Source organism: Prionailurus bengalensis, chromosome F2, assembly GCF_016509475.1.
Source record: "Prionailurus bengalensis isolate Pbe53 chromosome F2, Fcat_Pben_1.1_paternal_pri, whole genome shotgun sequence".
Classification (NCBI taxonomy): domain Eukaryota; kingdom Metazoa; phylum Chordata; class Mammalia; order Carnivora; family Felidae; genus Prionailurus; species Prionailurus bengalensis.
Genome location: NC_057353.1, coordinates 30,107,623 through 30,126,107, shown reverse-complemented (window position 1 = coordinate 30,126,107; position 18,485 = coordinate 30,107,623). Strand labels below are relative to the sequence as shown.

The 18,485-nt window shown below is 38.2% G+C and overlaps 1 protein-coding gene across 3 annotated transcripts in view; it reads left to right on the top strand.

Annotated features, from left to right (window-relative positions):
• IMPA1 (inositol monophosphatase 1) overlaps positions 1-9,206 on the top strand; it is a 35,123-nt gene extending 25,917 nt beyond the window's left edge. For all 3 annotated transcript variants that reach the window (XM_043601272.1, XM_043601273.1, XM_043601274.1), the window contains exons 8-9: positions 6,191-6,342; positions 7,219-9,206. In XM_043601272.1, the coding sequence (XP_043457207.1) occupies positions 6,191-6,342; positions 7,219-7,334 (268 nt within the window). In that variant the 3' untranslated portion in view covers positions 7,335-9,206. The remainder of the gene's footprint in view (positions 1-6,190; positions 6,343-7,218) is intronic.
• Positions 9,207-18,485: the final 9,279 nt, after the last annotated feature.

The window sequence follows — 18,485 nt, the reverse complement described above, 5'->3', positions numbered from 1 at the left end:
TCTGTGGGCTTTTCATATATGGCCTTTATTATGTTGAGGTATGTTCCCTGTAAACCGATTTCGCTGAAGATTTTTAACATGAACAGATGTTGAAAATTGTCACATGCTTTTTCTGCATCTGTTGGGATGATCATGTGATTTTTATCTTTCATTTTGTGGATGTGCTGTATCACATTGATTGATTTGCAAATATTAAACCATCTTTGCATCCTTGGAATGAATCCCACTTGGTCATGGTGAATGATCATTTTAATGTATTGTTGAATGTGGTTTGCTAATATATTGAGGATTTTTGCATGTTCATCAGCGATAATCGCCTATAGTGTTCTTCTTTTATAATGTCTTTGTCTAGTTTTGGTATCAGAGTAATGCTGGCCTCACAGAATGAATTTGGGAGCTTTCCTCCTTCTGTTCTTTAGAATACTTTGAGAAGAATATGTATTGTGTGTGTGTGTGTGTGTGTGTGTGTGTGTGTATTTTCTTTTAGTATTGACTCTTCTTTAAATATTTGGTACAATTCACCTGTGACTGCATCTGGTTCTAGACTTTTGTTTGTTGGGAGTTTGATTACTGATTCAATTTCGTTGCTAGTTACTGGTGTGTTCAAATTTTCTATTTCTTCCTCATTTAGGTATGGAAGTTTATAGGTTTCTAAGAATTTATTCATCTAGGTTGCCCAGTTTGTTGGCATATGGTTTTTCATAATATTCTTATAATCCGTTGTATTTCTGTGCTATAAGTTGTTTATCCACCTTCATTTCTGATTGAGTCCTTTGTTTTTGTTGATGAATCTGGCTAAAGGTTTATCGGTTTTGCCTTTGTGGAGAACCAGTTTGGTGTCATTGAACTTTTCCATGGTTATTTTTAGTCTCTGTTTTATTTCTGCTCTAGTCTTAATATTTCCTTCTATTAGCTTTGGGCCATATTCTTTGTCTAGATTTCTTAATTTAAGGGTTTGTAAGGTGTTTGAATTTTTGTTTCTTGAGTTAGACCTGTATTGCTATAAATTTCCCTCTTAAAATTCATTTTTGCTGCATCCCAAAGATTTTGTACAGTTGTATTTCTCATTTATCTCCATGTATTTTTACTTCCTCTTTGATTTCTTGGTTGACCATTGATTGTTTAGTAGCATATTGTTTAGTCTCTGTGTATTTGTATTCTTTGCAGGTTTTTTCTTGTAATTGATTTCTAGTTTCATACTGTTGTAGCCAGAAAAGATGCTTGATAGTATTTCAATCTTGAATTTATAGACATTTGTTTTATGGTCTAACATGTCCTGGAGAATGTTCTATGTGCACTTGAAAACAACGTGTATTCTGTTTTCAGATGAAATGTTTCGTATATATGTTAGGTCCACTGGTCCAATGTGCCATTCAGGGTACTGTTTCCCGTTAACTTTCTGTCTGGATGGCATATACATTGATGTAAGTGTTGTGTTAAAGGCCCCTACCATTATTGTATTACTGTCAATTTCTCCGTTTAGGTCTGTTAGTAATTGCTTTATATATTTGGATGTTCCAATGATGGGTGCATAGATATTTACAATTATTAACCCTGTTTTTAAATTTTTCCCTTTATCATTATATGATGCCCTTCTTTGTCTTTTGTTACAGTCTTTGTTTTAAAGTCTGTTTTGTGGGATATAAATATTGTTGCTCAGGCTTTTTTTCCCACTTCTGTTTGCATGGAACCTTTTTCCATTCTTTAAGTGGTCTAAAGTGAGCCTCTTACAGGCGGCAAATGGATAGGTCTTTTTTTTTTTTTTTTTTTAATCTGTTCATTTACCCTCTATCTTTTGATTGTAACATTTAGTCCTTTTATATTAAAAGTAACTATCCATAGGTATGTAATTATTGCCGTTTTTTTGTGCCTTATTTTCTGGTTCTTCTCTATTCCTTTCTTCTCTTGCTCTCTCTTGTGGTTTGATGGCCTTTAGTATTATGCTTGGATTCCTTCCTCTTTTTTTGTGTTTTCTTATTTATTATAGGTTTTTGATTTGTGGTTGCCATTAGGTTCCTATATAAAATCTTACGGGTGTAGCAGTTTATATAAAGTTGATGATTGCTTAAGTTTAAACATATTCTAAAAGCACTAAATATTTACTTCCCCACCCTTGTTTTATGAATGTCATATATATATATATGATCATATATATATATGACATATATATGTCATATATATATATGATCATATATATATGTCATATATATATATGTCATATATATATGAATATTTTTTTTAAAGTTTATTCATTCATTTTGAGAGAGAGAGAGAGAGAGAGAGAGCGCAAGAGCATGAGCAGGGGAGGGGCAGAGAGAGAGAGAGAATCTTAAGCAGGCCCTACACTCTCAGTGTAGAGCCCAGTGTGGGGCTCGAACTCCCGAACCGTGAGGTCATGGCCTGAGCTGAAATCAAGTCAGATACTTAACTGACTGAGTCACCCATGCACCCCACGAATGTCATATTTTATGTCATTTTATTTATGTGTATCCCTTGACTCATTTTGTATATTTTACTACTTTCATGTTTGTTTGTTTTTTTACCTCCATACTGGTTTTATAAGTGATTTACCTGCCTTTATTATATGTTTGCATTTATCTGTGAAATTTTTTCTTTCATTTTCTTATTATTATGGCCTTTTCTTTCCAGTCAGGATTCCCTTCAACATTTTGTGTAAGTCAAGTTTGGTGGTGATAAACTCCTTTAACTTCTGTTTGTCTAGGAAACTCTTTATCTCTCCTGTTCCAAGTTCTGTTGCTGGGTAGAATATTCTGGATACTTTCCTGTAAGCACTTTGACTGTATCATGACACTACCTTCTGGCCTGCAAGTTTCTGCCAAAAAGTCAGCCAGTAGCCTTATGGAGTTCCCCTTGTATGCAACTGTTTTTTGCTCTTGCTTTTAACATTCTTTTAATAATTAACATGGCAAGGGGCACCTCGTTGACTCAGTTGGTTGAATGTCCAACTTTGGCTCAGGTCATGATCTCCCAGCTTGTGAGTTCGAGCCCCGCATCAGCCTCTGTGCTGACAGCTCAGAGCCTAGAGCCTGTTTCAGATTCTGAGTCTCCCTCTCTGCCCCTCCCTCACTCATTCTCCCTCTCTCCCTCTCTCAAAAATAAATAAACTTTAAAAAAAATTTTTAAAAATAACATGGCAAAAATGATGTAGGGAGGTGTGGACTTCCTTGGGTTCATCTTGTTGGAGGGTCTCTGCCTCCTGTATATGGATGTCTGTTTCTTTCAGGTTATGGAAGTTTTCAGCTGTAATTTATTCAAATAAGTTTTCTGCCCCTTCTTGCTTCTCCTTCAGAGAACTGTTATTATGCCTGATGAAATCGTTGAGGGAAATGAAATGCTTTCCATTTCCCTGTCTTCCATATCACCAGTCTGTTCTTGTGCATCCTCTATTCTGTCATTGATTCCCTCTAGCATGGATTGAGTTCTTCATCTCTGATTGGTCGTTTTTATATTTTTTCTCTGTCAAAGATCTCAGGGATCTTCTACTTTTTTTTTCTCCCAAGTCCAGTGAGTATCTTTATGGCCATTACTTTGTATTCTTTGTCAGGCATATTGTTTATTGCCATTTCATTTAGCCTTTTTGCTGTGATTTTTTTTTTTCCTTGTCCTTTCATTTGGAACATAGACAAAATGAGGAGACAGGACTCTCTGTGTTTATTTCTGTGTATGAGGAAGGTCTGTTTCCTGCTCTTGAGAGAAGTGGCCTTGCGAAGGGAAGTTTGTGGTGCCATGTAGCACAATGCCCCTTGGTCACCAGAACCAGGCACTCCTGGGATATCTTCTCTGGGGGCTGTGCACACCCTACTGTTGTGGCTGAGTCACGTTTGCCTTTAGTCCAGTTGGCTGCAATAACCTATTGTTGTGTGCTGTGGGCACACCGTGCTGGGTTTGGTCACTACATGCTTGTATGTGGGAGGTGTCTGCACCTACTCTGCCCTAGCTGTGGGCCCACCAGAGGGCAGAACACTCTCCCTATGGGGCTCCCTGAGAGGCTTTCTTCGGAAGGGGTGAGCAGCCATACTAGATGTCTATACCCAGTCTTGTCTGCTGTAGCTGTAGGCTCACCAGGTGCAGGGCACCCTTCGTGGGTGGTCAGCTAAAAGGTTTGGCTGCTGGAACTGTGGGTGTGCTGGTGTGTGGGGTTATCTACCCCTCTAGCCAAGGGAGAGTCACTTGGTCCCTGCCCAGGCTGCTTGCAGGATGTGGTGGGGCAGGAGCTGCATTTGGGGAATGCCTGTCGAGTTGTGGGAGTTGTATGGGGTGGGTCTGCAGGTGAATGTGGGGGTGGGGCAGGTGGTTCTAGCAAAATAGAAGGAGAATGCACAAGTTCCCACATGTATCTGGCTATTTAAGCTGGAGGAGATGAAGGGAAGTGGTGCCTGCCTTCACTTTTGTTCTTGGAGAAGTTTCCTGAAGATGTGTCATTGCACCACATGTTTTGTGATAGTAAATAAATCTATCTTTCCACATATACCACAGGCACTTTTCAAGCTACTGCTTCTATGCTGTGTCTAGGCTGCGATATTTATTATGGGTTACTTATTTTGGGTTGCTGTAGGGTAGAGACTGTTTCCTATTGTCCTCCAGCTCTTCCAGAACTAAGCCTGCTCATTTTAAAAGTACCTGGGGTTAAACCCCACTGATTTTAAAAGCTTGTGAAGTTAAGCCCCACTCATCTTCAGGGCCAAATGTTACAGGGACTTGTCTTCCCGGTGTGTTTCCACAATGCCTAGGGTACGTGGCACGGAGCCTGATGATCTCACTTCTCCATGCTTGTGGTGACCTTCCTGTTTGTGGTTAGTCTCACCAGAGGGCTTTGGTTCCCAACTGCATGTCTGCCCCTTTTACCCTTTTGGTCTGGTCTCTCTATGATTAAGCTCTGTTCTGCCAGACTCTGGGTCCTTGTTCAGTTCGTTGCACAAATGTAGCTGTTGGCTTGGTGTGTCTGTAGGGAAGGTTGAGCTCAGGATCCTCCTAGTGTGCCATCTTCCAGCTCTCCCCCAACTCCTGTTATTTCCTTTTCTGTGAACAGATAGCATTGCCTTATATTCAGAAATTTAAACAATTACAAAGGAATTTGAGGAAAAACCATTTGAAAATTACTTGCAGACATGATGAACCCTTTTTCTTAAACATTTCAGTGTGTGTTCCTTTAATAAGGGGGATACTCCCTAACATAACTGCAGTTATAAAAATCAGGAAATTAATGGCGATATATTACCTAATATAGTGGCCTTACCCAAATTTTGAAAAATAGATCCAAGATTCAATCTAGGATCAAACATTGCACTTAATTGTCATTTCTCATCAATTGTCTTTAATCTGGAACTATTGCTTAGTCTTTGTCTTTTATGATCTTGCTATTTTTGAAAAATGTAGGCCAGTTATTTTGTAGTATGTCCCTTGATTTGGGTTTGTCTGGCTTTCTCAAGATGAAAGTTACATAGGGACATCTGGGTGGCTCAGTTGGTCGTCTGACTTTGGCTCAGGTCATGATCTCATAGTTTGTGGGTTCAGGCCCTGCATTGGGCTTTGTGCTGACACTCTCTGCTCCTTCCCCACTTGTGCTCGCTCGCTCTCTCTCTCCCTCTCTCTCTCTCTCAAGAATAAACATTTAAAAAAAAATTTTTTGAGAAAACAAAAGATTAGAGTTACATTTTTGTCAGGAATGCCAGACAAGCAATGTTGTCTCTCAGTTCATCATAGGAAGAGGTACTTGATACCTTTTTGTCCCATTGGTGATAATAAATTATATCACTTGATAGTGGTAGACCATTATAAAGAAGGTTTCCCATTATAAATGCAGGCCTATCTCAGAGATATTGCAGGTTTGGTCCTAGACCACAGCAAAAAGGCCAGTCAGATGAATTTCTTGTTTTTTTCCGGTGCATATAAATTATGTGTTTATTTTACCATGGTATATTAAGTGTACAACAGCATTATGTCTAAAAAGGCAGTGTGCATACCTTAATACTTTATTGCTAAAAAATGCTAATCATCTGAGCTCATCATAATCACTGATCACCGTAACAAATGATGAAACAAATCATGAAATAATTTTTTTTTAACGTTTTCCATATTCACTCAAATCCTCTCAATCAACCCTTAAACTAAAGGAGGAACCTGTTTGAAAGTTTTTTTTTCAATCTTATTTTTAAATGTTATTTGGTAGGATCCGAGGTGTTGGAACAGCAGCTATTAATATGTGCCTTGTGGCAACTGGCGTTGCAGATGCATATTATGAAATGGGAATTCACTGCTGGGATATGGCAGGAGCTGGCATCATTGTTACCGAAGCTGGTGGAGTGCTAATGGACGTGACAGGTAAAGTGATGGGACACTGAAGCATTTTTCTCTCTGTTGGACTTTCCTTTAGTTACAGCTTTTTTCTTTTAATGTTTAACATATACTACACTTCACCTGTTGAAGGCAAAACAAAAACAAGCCATGTGATTTTCTGCAAAATCAGGATATCAAATTTTGACAGGCAAGGAGGATAAAAAGCTAATTGTAATGTGGGACTAATAATGATAGATGGCTAAGCCTTTTTAAAGGTACCAGGAACTCTTGAGAAGCTATTAGAAAAGTAGAGAAGGTCACTGAATCTGAGGATTGTACCAAGAGCTCTTTGAATGGTGATCATGGTGGTAGTTGACAGTGAACTGTCTCCACCATCACTTTGTGCCTTGGGCCTAGAGAGGCTGTTACAGTGAACAGTGAGCCAGGCCCAGAAGTATTCACCAGTGATCTGGGAGAAAGGCAACGAAGAAGGGAATGGAAGAAGAGTGGTATGAAATGCTTTGGAGGCAAATTTCATGAACGTAGGTTCCCAAACATTAAAGAGGTAGTAAGAGTAATAAAAAGAATTGAAAAAGAACACACAAAAGAAGGAATAGATGAAACTAATATTGCACTGATGTTAACTGGAATTTAAATAAAGACTAAAAACTATAAAGATAACATTTTTCAAACTGGTATGACAGACACCACAACCCCCTCAAAAAAAACCTGGTACTTATTAAAATACTCTTAAAACTCATTTATGCATCGCCAGAGCTTAAACATTATGGTTCTGTGACAGAGTAAAGGAAACTGAAAGTATTAAAATACTATGATTGACCATAGTACATATTGCTGTACTAGTTTGACAGGAATTCTTGTAGGAGATATAACCATTTTCCATATTTGGTTTGATTTTAGGTGAGCCATTTGACTTGATGTCACGAAGAATAATTGCTGCAAATAGTAAAACATTAGCAGAAAGGATAGCCAAAGAAATTCAAGTAGTACCGTTTCAAAGAGATGATGAAGATTAACTGCAACAGCCTCGCGTATTCAGTCACGGTTCCATCGCCCCTGTATTTGCTGACACACTGATGATGTTATAAAATTTAGGACGTTTATTTCAGATGTATAATATGATTGGCTTAAGTTGTCTTTGATATCCAGATTAAAAAATTGCAGTTTGTTGTATATTTTACTAAGACTAGGTATGCGAGAATACATGAAATGTTGCGTTGTTTTAACAAACTTTGCTTGTGAGAGTGCACTTTGGGAAAGATATACAGGTAGTTGATAAGACAAAGTATCATCGACTGAAATAGCAGTTTAGAGTTTCTAAGTATATATGAGCCTCTGAAATTCTGACTGTGTACATCAGCATTCTTAACTACAAAGTTAACTTTTTGGAAAAAATTTTCTTTAGTTCCTAAAGCCATATTTAATTAAATTTGTAAGAATTAATGGGTCCTTCCTAGACCAAGGTTTTTTTTCTTTGCAGAGAACCTTGTTTTATTCATCAGTGTACGCGTAGCACCTAGCAGAGTATTTGTTAAACATGGGCAGTCTAAAAATAAGCATTCACAAGATACTTTGAAGGTAGCAATTCCTAGTTATACATAAAGCAATGAGCTCACCCTTTATGTTTACTTCAGGTGTTAAAGATGATCTCATCCTTTTCATATTTTACAGTATCATTCCTTTTAACTCTTCACATTGCCATATCATTTCAATTCCTGTACCATCAGGTATCCTTTCTACTTGTGGGCATTTCTGCAGTTAATGTTTTCCAAGACACTACAGTATTTGTTTGGAATCTTTTAAAGTCCCAATGTTTAAAAAAAAAAAAAAAGTTTCAAAACATTATCAGGCATCTAATTTAAATTCTATAATTAGAGTATAAAATTGTACTAAATTCAGGGGCTCCTGGGTGACTCAGTTGGTTAAGTGTCCGACCTCGGCTCAGGTCATGATCTCACGGTTCGTGGGTTCGAGCCCCGCAGCGGGCTCTGTGCTGACAGCTCAGAGCCTAGAGCCTGCTACAGATTCTGTGTCTCCCTCATGCACTCTCTCAAAAACAACCAAACATTTAAAAAAAACTGTACTAAATTCAATATTAATGTTTGAAAGTTGTTCCTACTGATCTTGTTGCGCACAGGAGACCTACAATCTGGCAGGTAAACTGTATTATTAATTGGTGTTTTTTTCCCCAAACTCCTTAATTTTGTTGCCACTGGATTCTATTCAGTCTTTAAATATTCCTTACTAGTCTTTGTCTTAGGAAACTCAAAGAAAATTGTTCTGGTTCATAAACATTTTAAATAAGGTCAATTGACTGCTTAGCCTTGTCCTTTGACACTTGAATAGACTATTAATTTTTGTTAGTCTCATGTGAACCTTGTATTTGATAAAAGGAAAAGTACATGTATAAAGTTTAAGGTAGGGGATTGTGCACTTCATTATACTAAGATTTGAGTATTGTAATTATTTACTGTTGGTCATGTGCAGTAAAAATATACTGTATTCTGTGGTTAATTTTGCAATTAAATTTATTTAAGATTCATAAAATTTTAAGTATAACTGAACATTGTTAAAGTTTATAGTTTATGTTTGAGATTTGTGTTAAGTTGTAAATGTTGACACTTGCAGTTGTGGCTGAATATATGTTCTTGGTTTTTTTTTGTCTACAGTTTTCTTAACTTTTCTAAAAGTCTTTTAGAATAATTTTCCAAAAAGTAGCTTTTTTTCCCCTAAATGCAATTAATTAGATAATTTGTGGCTGAAATTTCTTTAGACATTGAAAAAAAGAGGTTTGACGAGTTATCTGCCAATAGTTTGTAAACCTTCTAGCAGTTTCTTCTAGTATTTACCTTCATCATTTTAAAGGTATATTAAAGGATATTTAAAGGATATATTTAAAGGCTATATTCTGCTATATATTTGACTTTATTCATTATTTAAACTTGCTGTTATGGAAGATGGGGATTTTGTACTTCTAACTCCCCCTTGAGCTACCTTTACATCCTCCTTTCATCCTCTTATAGTAATTACTAATTTACTTAATATAATCTTTGTTATTAAGTTTATATTCAGTGTTCAAGGACTTTCATTCACTGATTAACCAACTAGTATGTTATAATTATATCTTCTTACCTGTGTAATTTTTGTTCTTCCTGAGATTAACACATCGTCCCCAAGATTATAAAACCTCTTTATTAACTGCTTTCTTTTCCTCCTATAGATACATCTTTTGGGGCCCTTTTCCATCTCTTCCAGTCTGAATTGGTTACTAAGTGTGTTCATAGTAGTCCTCCTGGGGCTTCTCTTTGCTTCTCTTATGTTCAGTCATCTGTGTCCTTGATTTTTTTTTTGTGGCAGTCCCTTATTTTGCTGAGCCCATCTTCCAGGGGTTTTCTCTGAAAATGCACTTGAGAGGGAAAGTTTTGAAATCTCACAAGAAAATGTCTATTCCTTCATTGATAGTTTGTCTAGGTCTAGAATGCTAGGTTGAAAAGTTTTCCCTCAGAATTTGCCTCACTCTCTTTTGTTCAAAATTATTGATGAACAGTCTTTGAATTTGCAATCCATTAACAAGTAGTCCTTTTCTTTTTTTTTAAGTATATTTATTTTGAGAGTGTATGAGCAGGGGAGGGGTGGAGAGAGAGAATCCCAATGAGGGGCTCCATCTCACTAATTGTGAGATCATGACCTGATCTGAAACCAAGAAGCAGGTGCTTAACTGAGCCAACCAGGTGCCCCACAAGTCTTTTTTATTGAAGATCTTAGAAAACTCCAGAAATCAAAAGAAAATCCTGAATTTCCTGGTGATAAGATTTGTCTTTTTTTTTTTTTTCTTCCCATCCATTGTGCTAATTATTCACATCCTTTCATTCTGGAAAGTTTAAGTCCTTTACTGTTTGGCTGCTTTAATACTTTCCTCTCTTCCTCATTCTCTGTCCTCTTTTTCTGGAATTTCTCATACTTAGGTATTGGACCTCCTATGTTCATCGTCTTGTTTTCTCTAACTTCTTTGCTTTTGTTTCCAAAGGATTTCCTTATCTTCCAGTCCATTAGCTTTTTTTTTTTTTTTAATGTTGCTCTATCCCTTTATTCCCTACATTGTCCCTTTCAAGTTCCTCTGTTTTCAGGGTTTTTTTTTTTTATGAAAATATTAAAATTTGTGGGTTGCATGTCAAGCCCTGCTGATAGGGAAATCTATAGTCAAATACAAGAAAACAGTATAAGGATTGAGTGGAGAAATAAAATTCACAATGGGATGGAAGATCCTTTTGGATTTTCTAAGTAGACAAAACTTTCTACTTAGTGTTTTTGGTGGTGTTACTAGAGGTAAGGTCAATGTAAAATGTAAGGTAATCCTATGTATAAGCCACACCTAAGATAATATTTAATGAAATACATATTTTAAAAACTATCAGCTACCTATGAATTAGTCTCAGACTAATGAAAGATGTGCAAGAGCTCTACACAGAAAAACAAAATTACTGAGAAATTTCTGAACTCTGAATAGAGTAATAATACATGTTGGTTTGAACACTAGTTTTTAGATATTCTTGTTAAATTGATGTAGATTCAGTGCAATCGACCAAAATCCTAATATTTTGGTGAGGACATAAGGTGGGAGGGTTAACAACTTACATGGAAATATAGAGAGCCAAAAATAGCAAAGACCATCTTAAAGCACAATAGTGAAGTTAGAAGACTACACCACTAGGTATCAAAACTTGTTACAGAGCTACTGTAATTAGTGATAGTAGCACAAGGATAGACAAATAGAAAATGGAATAGTGTTCAGAAGTAGACTCAAACACAAACTAGATAGCTCTATGATAATTGTCAATGTAGTACAGGAAGGAAAAGATCATTTCAGTAAGTGTATGGAATCAATATGAGCATCCCAAGGGGGAAAAAGCTTGATCACATCATGCACAAAAATCATAAATATGAAAAATAAAGCTTCTTAGAAGATGGAATATTTTCCTATCCTTGGTAAGTAATGATTTGGTAAACAGGACACACAACATTAGCCATACAGGAAGATTGGGCGACATTAGGAACTTTTATCATCTAAACCTACTAGTAGGAGATTCAGAGGGCAACCTCCAAAGTTTTCAATAATATGTCTGACAGATTCTTTCCAGATTATATAAATAACTCCTACTTATCAATGAAAAAGTGTAATTGGGACTCTGGTACAAGATAGCTATATAGGAAGACCCTGAACTCCCCTCTTCCACATACCATATCTATACCTATATGTAAACCAATTCCTCCTGAAGAACTGAGGGCTAACTAAACAGCTTCTGCACAACAAAAGACTACCTAGAGAATGGCAAGAGAGAGACACGGTAATGAAGGGAACCTGCCTCCACCCCCAGGCACACACTGCGGTGGGGAGGGACAGTACTGAGGGACTATGAGCAGGTTTTCTGCCGGGGGGGAGGGGGGGGGCAGAAAAAAACAACAACAATGGTTTAAAAGAGCAACTAGAGTAGAACTAGCCCTAGAATCCTGCCAGATACCAGGGTTGCTACTGGAACTCTCCAGGTCAAAGGGGCTGGTGAGCACCATGATTCATCTTCTCCTTTCACCTTGATAGGATGGAGGAGAAGCAATATCTAGGTGCCAGAGCTGGCCTACTCCCTCATGTGCTCCTAGTCCCTAGCCTGTACCAGCCCCAGGTGTCCCACCAATGTGTGTACCAGCAGGATACACACTGGGACACCCCTAGTAAGTGCTCACTATGGCTCTGGCTGCTAGACCAAGGTGCAACAGGCACAAGCTACCCCAGAACTCTCTAGAGACTTACCACTTTGACTCCAAGTGGCCTCCTAGGGCATCTCTGGCACAGTACTTTGGGACTTCCTTGCTCACCTCTGCTTCAGCCACCCCACCAAGTAGTCCCTTACACACCTGATTGGCACTGGCCTTGGCTCCAGTCACTCTGCCTGGGCATCCTCTTGTGCTGAGCGCACTCTGGCTGGCACCCACTTCAGCTTCAGCTGTATTCCCAAGGTCCCCCCCCCTCCCACAGTATGGAGTGCCCCAGGACCCTCCATTCTATGCCCCCCTCAGTTTCAGCTAACCCACTAGGGTACCCCTGTGGTACGTGCCAAGAACTTCCTGTCCTGGGCCTCACCTTGGCTCCAACTGACCTGCGAGGGTGCCTGGGCTGCACCCACTTCAGCTATCCTGCCAGACTGTCTTCTACACAGAGAACCCAGAGAGTGCCCCATCCCATGCCCACCTTAGCTTTAGCTGTCCTACAAGAGCACTCCCTATGCAGAGAGCCCCAGAATCGCCCCAGTCCATGCCCACTTAAGCTCTGGCCATCCCACCAGGGCAGTGCCAGCAGAGTATGCAGGGACCCCTATGCCAGTCACAGCTCTAGCCAGCCAGCCAAAGTTACCAGGCATACAATATGCACAGGGGATGACCATACACAAGACCATTCCTTCAAGTTTAGGAGAAATAGCTATGTTTCATAGAAACAAACACAGTCAAGCAATATGGGGAGACAGGAGAATATGCTCCAAATGAAAGAACAAGATAACCTCCCGCAGAAAATTTAAAAAAAATTAATGTTTTATTTATTCTTGAGAGAGAGAGAGAGCATGAGCAGGGGAGGAGCAGAGTGAGAGAGGACACAGAATCTGAAGCAGGCTCCAGGCTCTGAGCTGTCAGCACAAGCACAGAGCCTGACACAGGGCTTGAACTCACAAGCCGTGACATCATGACCTGAGCCCAAGTCGAAAGCTTTACTGACTGAGCCATCCAGGCACCCCAAACCCCCCTCCCCCAGAAAACTAAATGAAACAAGGATAAACAATATGCCTGCTCAGAGTTTAAAATAATGATTTTAAAGATGCTCACAAGATTGGAAAAGAATGTAAGAACAACGTGAGAACTTCAACAAAGAGATAAAAAGAATATAAGAACCAGGGTTGAAGAATACAATAATTGAAAAATACACTAAAGGGAATCAACAGATTAGTGGATGCAGAAGAGTGGAACATCAATTTGGAAGACAGGGTAATGGAAAGCACCAAAGCTGAACAGCAAAAAGAAAAAAGTCTAAAAACTGAGATTAGGTTAAGGGAGCTTTTGGACAACACCAACTGAACATTTACATTTTGGGGTCCCAGAAGGAAAAGAGAGAGAGAGAAAGGGGGCAGAAAACTTATTTGAAAGAAATAATGGCTGAAAACTTCCCTAACCTAGGGAAGGAAATAGATATCCAGTTCAGGAAGCACAAAGAGTTCCAAACAAGATGAGCCCTAGGAGGTCCACACCACAAAACATAATAGTTAAAATAGCAAAGGTTAAAGGTAAAGCAAGAATTTTTAGAGCATCAAGAGAGAGGCAAAAATGTAGAGACAGGGAAATTCCATAAGGCTATCAGCTTATTTTTCAGCAGAAATTTTACAGACCAGAAGGCAGTGGCATGATATATTCAAATTGCTGAAAGGAAAAAAACCTACAACCTTCTACCTGGAAGCTTATTCAGAATTGAAAGAAAGGTAAGTTTCACAAACAAAGGTTAAAGGAATTCATCACCACTGAATAAGTCTTATAAGATGTTAGAGGGAATTGTTCAAGTGGAAAAGAAAAGGCCATAATTAAAAGAAAATTATGAACAAAAAGATACAAAATATGAAAACATATATACATAAAATGTGGAGGAGGGAGGAAAAAGTTCTTTTAGAATAAGTTCAAACTTAAATGACCATCAACTTAATATAGACTGCTGTATACTTAGGATCCCATATATGAACCTCATTGTAACCACAAACCCAAAACCTATAGTAGGTACACAAAAGGTAAAGTGAAAGAAAGCCAAACAAAACACTATAGAAAGTTATCAATTACAAGGGAGGAAAGCAAAGAAGAAAGGAAAAGACTATAGAAAAGAAAGAAAAAACAGAAAATAACAACATGTCAATAAATACATACCTATGAATAATTATTTTAAATGTAAGTGGTCTAAATGCTTCAGTCAAAAGATATAAGTGGCAGAATACATTAAAATACAAGACCCATTTATGCCTACAAGAGACTTACTTCAGACCTAAAGACACATACAAACTGAAAGTAAAAGGATGGAAAAAGATATACCAAGTAAATAGAAGCAGAAATAGGAAAAAAAACAAAACAAACAATAACAAAACCACACCAGGGTAGCTCTACTTACATCACACAAAGTAGACTTCAAAACAAAGACTGTAGCAAGAGACAAAGGAAGGGCATTACATAATGATAAAGGAATTAATCCAACAATGGAATATAATAGGTGTAAATATGCACCCAATATTGGAGCATAAAGCAATTATTAACAGACCTATAAAGGAAGAAATTGACATTAATATAATAATAGTAGGGGACTTTAACACCCTACTTACATCAATGAATAGATGATACAGGCAGAAAATCAATAAGGAAACAGTGTCTTTGAATGACACATTAGAACTGATGGAATTAACAGATATAAACAGAACACTCCATCAAAAACAACAGAATACACATTCTTCTGAAGTGCACATAGAACATTCCCCATCATAGATCACACATTAGGCCACAAAAAAATATCAATAAATTGAAGAATATTGAAATCATATTTTGAAATCATATTATGAAATTATATTATGCAACTTTTCTGCCCACAGTGGTATGAAAAAATCTAGGGGGAAAAAAAACACACATGGAGGCTAAACAACATGCTATTAAACAGGAGATGGGTCAAAGAAATCTAAGAGGAAATCAAAAGATACATGGAGACAAATAAAAATAAAAACAGTCCAGGGGTGCCTGGGTGGGTCAGTAGGTTAAGCGTCCAACTTCGGCTCAGGTCATGATCTGTGCATAGTTCATGAGTTCAAACTCCACCTCAGAGCCTGGAGCCTGCTTCCGATTCTGTGTCTCCCTCTCTCTCTGCCCCTCCCTTGTTTGTGCATTCTCTCTCTCAAAGAAATAAATAAATAAGCATTTTAAAAAAGTAATTAATTAATTAATTTAAAAACTTACAAAAAGTCCAAAGTATTTGGGATACAGAGAAACAGTTGTAAAAGGGAAACTTATAGTGATACAGGCCTACCTCATGAAACAAGAAAAATCTCAAATAAACAAACCAAGGAGGGAAATAATAAGGATCAGAGCAGAAATAAATGAAATAAAGAATAAAAAACTAGGTCAATGAAACCAAGAGTTGGTTCTTTGGAAAGACAAACAAAATTGATAAATCTTTAGCCAGACCAAGAAAAAAAGGGATAGGACACAAATAAGTAAAATCAGAAATGAGAGGAGAAGTAACAACCAACACAACAAAATACAAAGGATTATGAGACTGATGTATAATTTTATGTTAACAAGTTGGGCAACCTAGAAAATAGAAACATGCAATCTTCCAAAACTGGGAAAAAACAGAAAATCTGAACAAGCCAATTACTAGTAATGAAATCAAATCAGTAATCAAAAAACTGCAAACAAACAAAAGTCCAAGACCAAATGGGAGGGAAGAGTGGAGTAGGAGGACCCTAAGCTCACCCTGTTCCAGAGAGCAATCCAAAGACTGGAAGAACAAACTTCACAAATAAATGTAGAGAAGAAACCACATTGGAGAGGTGGTGACTGGGAGCTGCCTGCAGGAGGGAGGGAGCTGTGGGCATGGAGAGGGGAAAGCACCAGGGAGCCCATACAGGGAAAACAAATCTCCAAGATGTCTGGCCTTGAAACCAGAGGGGCTGAATTCTGGGAGTTTGTGTAATCAGCAGGACTTAGAGCCTGGAGCTTTAAAAGTCTGCTGACTTGATAGTGGGAGAGCCAAGAGGGCAAGTGATAACTGGGTCACCACTCTTAAAGAGACAATAGCCCACAGAGAGGCAACATAGAATCAACAGTTTGCACAACGCCTGGGACAAATGGGAGGGATATCTGTTTATAAGGATTTTGGAGCATGTTGAGGGACTTCTTCAGGAACAAAGAAGCTGGTAAGTGCCATTTTATTCCCCCACGCCCCCAGCATAAACACAGAACCACCTGCAGGAGGCAACCCTCTGCAGACACTTGCTACTTAATCTGCTAGCAGTGTACCCCACCCATGAGTTCTCCCGAGGACTTGCCCACTCTAAACCGGCTGGCCTTGACCCTAGGCTCAGTGCAAAAAAAATTTTTTTAACACCAAGCACATCTCACATAGCCACTCCCTCCATGCTCCATGCTCCTGGTGGCCATTGCAATCTGGGGCATCTGGCCTAGGACTAGCAGCTCAGCACAAATTTTGCTAACATGGCCAGCCCACCCCTGAGCCCTTCTGCAGTCTCCTGCCTCAGAACCAGCCTGCTTGGGTCTTACTAACATCAGAAAGAGCAAGCATGGCCCACAACAGGCAGAGAGTCAGTGCAGAAGTCTACACTGAATAGAAAAGAGACTCCTACACCAAGATGCAGGCAACACACATAGGAGATTCCCCTGAAGTGTCAGATTCTGGTGAACAGAGGACCCTGCATTGTAGGACTCTACGGAACCTCTTCTCCATAAAGCCACTACTCTCAAGAGCAGAAGATATAGCCTGACTTTCCTAACACAAAGAAACAGATACAAAAAGGAATACAAAATGAGAGAGAGAAATACATCCTAAATGAAAGAACATGACAAAAATCAGAGTAGGAGATCTAAGCAAAACAGAAATAAGTAGAATGCTTAATAGAGAATTTAAAGTTATGATCATAAAGATTCTCACTGGATGTCAGAGGAGAGTGGACATCAGTGAGGCCCTTGACAAAGAGATAAAAAAAAGAGAGATAGAGATGAAGAACTCAATAATTGAAACTAAAAATACAATAGATGAAATAAACAGTAGGCTACAGAAAGCAAAGGAACATTATCAGTGACCTGACCTGGAGGATAGAGTAATGGAGAACACTCAAGCTGAACAGATGAGAGACAAATACTGAATAATGAGAAAAGACTTAGAGAACTCAGTGACTCCATCAGGCATAACATTCACGTTATAGGGATCCCAGAAGAAGAGAGAGAGAAAGAGGGGCAGAAAATATATTTGAAGAAATAATAGCTGAAAATGTCCTGAATCTGGGGAGGGAAACAGAGATCAAGATTCAGATGGCACAGAGATCGCTAAACAAATTCAACTAACAGAAGTCCACACCAAGATACATGGTAATTAAAATGGCAATAATAATAATGATGATGATGATGATGTTGATGATGATAAGGAAGAATTTTAAAGGTTGCCAGAGAAAAAAAGACAGTTACATACTAAGGAAATCCCAAAGGCTATCAGCTGATTTTTTCAGCAGAAACTTTGCAGGTCAGAAGGGAATGACAATATATTCATAGTGCTAAAAAGGTAAAATCTGCAGCCAAGAATACTCTATTCAACTAAAGCTATCATTCAGAATAGAAGGAGAGATAGAGTTTCTCAGACAAACAAAAACTAAAGGAATTCATGACCACTAAACCAGCCCTACAAGAATTAGAGGAGTCTTTGTGTGGAAAGACCATAGGTGAGATTATAAAAAGTAAAAGACACAAAAGCATATGAAAACATTTCTGTAAAGATCAGTCAAGGGATTCATAAAATAAAAGGATATAAAACAGGATACCAAATATCTGAAACATTGAGGGGAGAGGAGTAAAGAAGAAGTTCAAAAGTAAACAACCATGAGCTTAATATAGACTGCTATTCACAGAAGATGTTAATAAGCCCAATGGTAACCACGAGTCCAGAAACTGTAATAATATAAAAAATAAACAAATAAATAAAAAGAGTAAGGAATCCAAGTGTATGACTAAAGAAAACCAACAAACTATGAAGGAGAAAGAGAGGAAAGGATCAGAAAGAAACTACAAAAGCAACCACAAAAGGGGTAAACTGGGTAGCTCAGTCAGTTAAGCATCCAATTTTGGCTCAGGTCATGAACTCACCACTAGTGGGTTCAAGCCCTGTGTTGGGTTCTGTGCTGACAGCTCAGAAACTGAGCCTGCTTCAGATTCTGTGTCTCCCTCTCCCTCTGTCTCTCCCCTGCTCACTTACTCTCTCTCAAAAATAAATAAAAATATTTTAAAAAACCCACAAAAGAAGTAAAAAAAAAAAGGCAAATGCCTATCTATCAATAATTACTTTGAATGTAAATGGACTAAATTCTCCAATCAAA